We start from the raw sequence: 7,434 nt of genomic DNA on the forward strand, positions 1-7,434 counted from the left end.
TCAAAAATATTAGCATATGTGTTTGGAATTGGTAAATCTATAAGATTTATAAGTCTTTTATTATTTAAAAATATTATAAAGATTTTAAATATTTATAATGCAAAATTATATGGTTCAGACTATTATTTATAAGTATTTATTGATATATATATATATATATATATATTAAATATTATATTTAAAAAATGATTGAAAAATGTTTGAATGTGATTGGTTTCAAATGACATATGATTACATCAATTTTGAAATGATATGTAAAAGTATTTTATTTAAATTTTTAATTTTATAAAAATAAATTAATGTATTATTTTTCATGATATGATAATTGTTTGGTAAGTATGGTTATAATCTATACCCTATCAATCAAAGAATGTTATATATTAAAACATATCTTAAAAACTAGTTATTTTTTAATCTTGACATAAAGAGATATGTGTTATCTATATAATATGAGGGTTAAAAATGGTTCTAGGTCTTGTCAAATGGAAACAACATGGTCACAAGCATTAATACTATTATGACCTCTATTTTGATATTTAAACCTTATCTATATTTATTTTGATGAATCCTTAGCTATATTTATATTAAAACGATTTATCTCCCTATAGGTAATATTTGTCATATCCATCAAATAATATTTAAAAGATGTGAATATATCTTAAATCAAGAAAATTATAATTAATCCATAATCCATTATAATATTTGAATATACTAAAAGTATTAAATTCTCATTTATATCTATATAAGATCTGAGCAGTTTATAATCATTCAATATATCACCACCACTGAATGGCTTAATAAAACCTAATGTCAACTAAAAAATCATTAACAACCACCTATAAATTTACAAGAGTAAGAATAAATAAAATAAGAAAATCAACATAAAACTTTAAATTTTAACATTCTAAATTTTCAAATATGAGAGATCCTTTAATATTTACAATATACATCAATTCAGATTTATTTTAAAATAATTACAAGAAAAGTATACTCTTACAATAGCATTATGTCAAATGACTTACCAAAATCTTCTAGCATTGGATTGCCTAAAACCATTTTTATGTTGCCATGTTATTCTGATAAGTGTTATGTTAATAACTCATGATTTTAGAATGCACATAAAGTTTAAGTTTTGTAAATTATGTATATATATAAGATAATTAAAGTATCGAATATCTACGTATATTTCAAAACACATATATTATATGCATACATAATTTATGTATTTTGAATCAATTATTTGTTTACGATAAATTTTGTTAGTCATGATGCTTATTGACCTATATTTGCTCATGTGATTATCTCTTAATTTTTCAAGGAGTAGCTATTATAGATGGAAGAACAGTTAAAAGTCTTGATAATATTTCGATTACTTTTATGTATATATTTACTTTGATTCGAATATCAAGAATTCTAAGGAGCTGTTAAATATATATATTATATGAGTAGATTATCCTACTCATATAATCCAGCTGTTAAAATTCTAGGATACTCATGTTATGAATATCCTATGAGTAGATTAATTATATATATATATATATATTATGTAATAAATCTTCTGTAAAAATTATATGTTCAGGTTTTGACTAACATTCTTATAAAAAATAAAAATCTATATATAGATTACGGCATTAAATTTCAACAAAACCCACTCATCATCACTGTTGCTCCTTACAATGTTGCTTATACATCTACGACAATCCATGCTCTCATTATTTCACATTTGTCTGTATGTGTTGTTCTCCATGCAAGTCGGACCCCCTTCACGTGCTTAGGTGATCTAACGGTGGGGCTTGCTTTTGCTATTCAAACGAAGAGGATCTATTTGGGTGGGACGCCTGAGATTAGCCGTCCATGTGATCCTTATTCCTCCTCCTTCGTGCCTATTACTTTACACTGTCCGAAACGATATTTAAATGGGTCCGCTTCAACCTTTACTTTACTTTGGATAAAGAAATGGGTCGGGTTTAAAGTATCCTATCTCCATCCGATATTTAAATGCGTCTGCTTCAAACTTGTCTCTTGGACCTGACGGGTTAGGCCGCAAGGTCAATAAATATGTTATCGTGGGTCCTTCGTTTGTCGCTCGTCACCTCGGGACAAACGGAGGTCATTGCACGACAACCAGATCGACCAAGAAAAATGACCGAATGGCGAAGTATTACTTTGTTTTCATGCGAGCCATAAATCATTATGGTTTGAGCTGTCGATGTTACCCCAGTCTTTGAGTCTTCTTCTCCTACATCTCCTGCTTCGCCATTGTCCGAATCTCCTGCAAAAATGCCCGTCCTTTCCGGCTTCTGTGGCCCGGGTTGTCTCGGCCCGATCATCACTTCCTTGAGCAATTGCTGCTCTCAGTCATGCGATTATGTCAAGACCTACGAGGAGATCATGAACTCCTTGGACCGAGACGTGAACCATCTGAACAGCAAAAGCACGGACGTCAAGAGAGACATGGATGCGGCGAAGAGAAGGGGGCTCAACCCCAAGAGCGAAGTGGTTCAGTGGCTGGAGTCTGTGGAACAGCTTGACCGCGACTATAAGAGGATAAAGGGCAAGTTCAATGGAATGATCAAGTGCTTATGCAGCTTCCCTGTGAATCTGTGCTCCAGCTACCAGCTCAGAAGAAGAGCTGAGACCGCACTGGCGACCGCCGGGGGGTTGAAACAGAGAGTCGTCGACAAGGTGGCCGACGATCTTGATCTCGATCGCTTCGTCGAGATTCCTAGCCCAAAAACCCTGGGCATGGATCAGGTGCTCGAGGAGCTCCAACGACATGCAACAGACGACGGCGTGAGCATCATCGGAGTCCACGGGATGGGTGGGGTGGGCAAGACGGCACTGTTGACAAGATTCAACAATGATTTCCCAAAGACCCATACGGGTCTTGACGTGGTTATCTTGCTCGAGTTTTCGATAGATTATAAAGTGGAGGAGATCCAGAGGTCTCTATACCGCCGACTGAACTTGCCATGGCAAGATGGTGAGGCGCAGAGGGACAGAGCAGCCCACATATTTCGCGTGCTAAGTAAGTTGGACTTTGTACTGCTACTCGATAATTTATGGGAACCTTTGAATCATCACGTTGTGGGGATTCCAAATCCTGAGCCACCATCGAAGTGCAAGATCATATTCACAACCCGAATGGAGGATGTCTGTTGTCGCATGGGTGCAGATAAAATGGTTAGAATGGAGTGCTTAACAGAGGAGTTGGCTTGGGATCTCTTCAGAAGCAATGCACAGATGGAGCCTCTCAGCAACAACGCATATATATTGAACCACGCTAGAATGCTGGCCGTGAAGTGTGGTGGCTTGCCCGCGGCGCTCGTCACAGTCGCACAAGCCATGGCAAGCAAAAAGACTATTGCGGAGTGGAAGAATGCAGTGAGCATCATGGAGAATGCACCTTCCCAGCTTCCAGGCATGGAAGAGCAAGTTCTCAATCCTCTCAAACTCAGCTATGATCGTTTGCCTGGTGACACATTGCGAACATGCGTCTCCTACTTCTCGCTGGTGGCAGAGGGATGCTGGCTTAGCAGATACTACCTCAGGGAACTATGGATAGGTGAAGGGATTATAGATGACTTCCACAGTACGTCAGATTCTGTATTCAAGGCGTCCTATTGGCTTGGCATACTAAACGAAGCATCTTTGATACAAAGAATCGATCGTGACTACTTCAGAATGCACCCTATGATCCGTGCCATGATACTGTGGGTGGCAAGTGAATGCGGGAATAAGGAAAACAAATGGTTGGTCCGAGATAGAATCGGGCTGGTAGAAGCACCTGCGGCTGAGAAATGGAAGGTTGCAGAGAGAATATCGCTAGGGTGGAACAGCATAAGTGTTCTTCCAGAGGCACCGGAGTGTCCTGACCTCATATTTTTGCACCTTCGAGACAACGGTCCTCTGAAAAAGATACCAAATGGCTTCTTCGGCAACATGCCCTGTCTCAGGATCTTAGATCTACGACAAACTGGTTTAGAAGAGCTTCCCGCAGGGATCGGCAATCTGCTCCAGCTACAATATCTTGATCTATCTAGCACTAGGATCGGATCTCTGCCGAAGGAGCTTGGTGCCTTGGTAAATCTCAGGTACTTCTCGTTGGCATCGGCAACATTTTTGAGAAGCATTCCGGATGAAGTGATATCGAGTCTTCAAGGGCTGCAGTGGCTAAATATGCACAACATTTCTAGTGGATGGAGGGTGGGCGAGCCCGGGGAAGAGGGGGTGTGCTTTGAAGAGCTGGAAAGCTTGAAGAGGTTAAAGGTTCTTGGCATCAGCGTCAGAACAGTGGCTGCTCTTCGAAGACTCTGTGGTTCACAAAGAGTAGCAACATCCACGCACTGGCTCCAGATAGAAGGCTGCCAAGGGTTGACGAGGCTCAACATTCCATCAACGGATCATCTTGGGGAACACATGTGCCATACGATACAGATTCGACTGCGCGCGATGAATGAGCTAGAAGAGGTAATAATTGGTGGCGACCTTGGTGTGGGTGCTGCTCTTTCGAATCTGGAGTACCTTCGTCTCTGGAGTCTCCCAAAAGCCAAGCTCGTGTGGAAGGCCAGGCGTTTAGAGAGCATCCAGGAGTTGCTGATCGAAGATTGCAGGGAAATAGATCGACTGATAAGATTGGACGACGAGACAATGGATGGCTCGGAGACTTTGATTCTCTTCCCTAATCTTAAAAGAATAATGCTCAGGCGGCTTCCGGCGATGAAGAGTCTGAGTGATGGGAATGTAGTGTATGCATTTCCTAAGCTGGAGACCATGGAGGTGCAAGGATGCCCCATGCTAAAGAAGCTGGCATTGGTCGCCAAGGAGATGAAAGAGATCAAATGCGAGAGAACATGGTGGGAGCAATTAGACTGGGAGGATGATCGCACCAAGTCCTTTGAGCATCTCTTCAAACCGATGTAGCAGCTGCATCACCATTTCCATTCTCGCGTGCCTTCGCATAGAGTGGTTTGATGCTTCTTCTTGCTTGTGTCCCACTGTTTGACTGTAGTAACGATCTTGTGTGAATTGTGTACGAGCTAGTGGCTTTGTGTTGTGAATCCAACCGAGTCAGCCTGTGGGTTCGAGAGGTTGTGAGTTTGTGATGGGTTTAAAGATTTCTAATGGGCTGCTTTATGGTGATGGGAGCTTTCGGTCGAGTGTAGATGTCCCCAAGCTCTTCGGGATCGTTACTTGCTCATTAAGAAGCACTATCTTGCCATATTTATCTCGACAGGAGGAACATAAGTAGATATGTGAGGAAATCTTTGAACCAACGAGTCAACAAGTTGATGCTTCTGGTCGAATCAAAGGTCAACAAAAGAAGAACAGGAAAAAGATTATAATGCGACAATATTACAACATTTTAAAGGACGATCACTCTTCAGTGTTCCCTTTGGTATCCATAATGAAGCTCAGAAGCAGACTCTCAAGCCAAGTCCATCATTCCATCGTGGAAAGCCACCAAGTGGTCCGTCTTGACGCACCGTGTCATCAAGCGAGCGCCGGGCTTGGGCACGGAGGGCTTCACCACGATGCACGTCGCCACGTAGTCGCAGTTCGACAGCGGGACGACGTGCACCGGCGTCCCCCACCCGTAGTCCACCTCCGCGAACCCCAGCCGGGTCCAGTCCGATACCAGCAACGAGTCGTAGGCCGACGTCAGCCTGTACGGATCCTCTTTGAGCTCGCCCTTGACCCACCTGGCGAACTCGGTCGGTAGCTTCTTCTTGGCATCTCTGATCAGCTTCACGACCTCGACAATGGACGCATCCACCATCTTCCCGCTCGTCGTCGTGACCCTCATTATGTAGTAGCAGTTGCCGTAGTATCCCCCGTTCGGCGGCAGCACTTGGTGCAGCAGCTGGCGCGCGTTCATGGCGAAGCAGAGATGGACGCTGGCTTCGGGGTCCAGGTGGATCGCTCGCGTCCGGCTCTGCCAGGCCTTGGCGATGAGGACGTCGAAGGTGGAGCACCTCTGGCCCGTCTGCTCGATGAATTGGCTCTTTAAATGGGATATTGACTCCAAAGACACATCCATGATGAGATATTGCATGCGGACGTCGGACGGGGCCGGCGGCGGCCCTGACGTGAATCTCGGCGGGGCGGGGATGGCGTCCCTGCACCAGACCGGTTCGACGGTGGGCCGTCGGTGGCCGGACGCGATCTCGCCGATCGCGGCCACGAACTGGGCTGCGCCGGGACCGTCAGCTATGGCGTGGCTGAACCTGAGGCCCACCACGAATCCACCACATTTGAACTGCGTGACCTGAGTTGATGATGGAGAAGAAAAGAATTGAGCCACAAAGCTTAAATGTGTTGAAAAGTGTTTAGTGGAAGATGTGGCGGCGATGAATTCCCCGATTCAATAGCTTCTCCACCTAATCTGACATCTTCCTTTCGATCGCTATGACGGATATTAAACGAATGGGTAGCAGAAGGTGGATGGAATGCAGCACTGTCCTTGCTCTGCTCCAACCAAATCGACAAACCAGAGAAGAGAAATACCTGAACCAACAGTAGCAATGACTCCTCCTCGGATTGCTCCAGTTTAGGTTCCGGATGAGGCAAGAGGTCGTCCTTAGACATCATCAATGGATGCTCCAAGTAGTCCACGTCCTCCAGCCGGCAGCTAGCCGAGGCCTCGATGAACCAAACTCCGCCACCGTTGCAGGATATCTGCAGTTCCCCGTGCTCCGGCTCCACAAACCGGCCGGCCAAAGGATAGTAGTACACCAGAGCCTTGGCCAGTGCTCGCCTTATGACCGCTGCTGCATCTTCTGCTTCCCTGAACACATGCAGGGACTCGATGAGGGCTCTCTGCGTCGGGTATCGGTCGAGCCAGGAGAGGCGGAGGACGCCGGAGGGCGTCGGCTCCGAGGGGACGACCAGCTTCTGGGAAAGCCTGGTCACCGTCATGGCGATCGAAGGATTAGATTGCCTGCACCTGTGAAAGGTAAAGGTACCACATATGGGGAAGCGGCAACGAACGTCATTTATAGAGCTGCTTTGATTAATCACCACGAGATTGGTTTCGGACAATGAGCCATTTGGGCAAGTGCTTGTTTGCTTTCGATCACAAAGGAATAGTGTGGGCCGTAACTTCGTCAACCTGACCCCATTCCCTTCGTCTAGAATACCTTTCTTGCTTGGTGGTGGTTCTTTGTTTCTGAACTTGTTTGGTAATAGTGCACCTGACTTCCATGAAACTTTCTCAACTGTAGTTTGTGAGTGTGAAACTAAAACGAGAAGACGGACACACTCATGATAACACTGATCGGAGAATTCAAAAGGTAATGAACAAAGGAGCGAGGAGCAGATAGAGCCTGCAAGTTGAGTCGAACACGTCTTGTTTAATTATCGAGTATAAGGTGTCTGATTCATGTGGAGAGATCTACTGATTCGTTTATGTCCCACAACCAACAATGGATGCAT

At 44.0% G+C, this 7,434-nt stretch overlaps 2 protein-coding genes across 2 annotated transcripts; one reads left to right on the plus strand and one right to left on the minus strand.

Annotated features, from left to right (window-relative positions):
- Window positions 1-2,134: 2,134 nt before the first annotated feature.
- LOC103990280 (disease resistance protein RPS2-like) lies at window positions 2,135-5,159 on the plus strand. The gene has a single exon (XM_009409358.3). The coding sequence runs from the start codon at window positions 2,281-2,283 to the stop codon at window positions 4,921-4,923; it is 2,643 nt and encodes an 880-aa protein (XP_009407633.2). The 5' UTR covers window positions 2,135-2,280; the 3' UTR covers window positions 4,924-5,159.
- Window positions 5,160-5,313: 154 nt separating this feature from the next.
- LOC135616882 (acyl transferase 7-like) lies at window positions 5,314-7,010 on the minus strand. Its single transcript, XM_065116596.1, has 2 exons — window positions 6,508-7,010; window positions 5,314-6,268 (listed from the first exon to the last, which is right to left on the minus strand). The coding sequence occupies exons 1-2, from the start codon at window positions 6,916-6,918 to the stop codon at window positions 5,429-5,431; spliced, it is 1,251 nt and encodes a 416-aa protein (XP_064972668.1). The 5' UTR covers window positions 6,919-7,010; the 3' UTR covers window positions 5,314-5,428.
- Between the last annotated feature and the right edge of the window lie 424 nt (window positions 7,011-7,434).

The sequence above is a fragment of the Musa acuminata genome, chromosome BXJ2-7, assembly GCF_036884655.1.
Source record: "Musa acuminata AAA Group cultivar baxijiao chromosome BXJ2-7, Cavendish_Baxijiao_AAA, whole genome shotgun sequence".
In the NCBI taxonomy this organism is placed as follows: Eukaryota; Viridiplantae; Streptophyta; class Magnoliopsida; order Zingiberales; family Musaceae; genus Musa; species Musa acuminata.

Excerpts from the sequence above, each read along its gene's own strand:
- LOC103990280 (XM_009409358.3), top strand. The coding sequence starts at position 2,281 with ATGCCCGTCCTTTCCGGCTTCTGTGGCCCGGGTTGTCTCGGCCCGATC.
- LOC135616882 (XM_065116596.1), bottom strand. The coding sequence starts at position 6,918 with ATGACGGTGACCAGGCTTTCCCAGAAGCTGGTCGTCCCCTCGGAGCCG. Across the intron at positions 6,269-6,507 it reads CATTGCTACTGTTGGTTCAG|GTCACGCAGTTCAAATGTGG; the intron begins GTATTTCTCTTC and ends TCATCAACTCAG.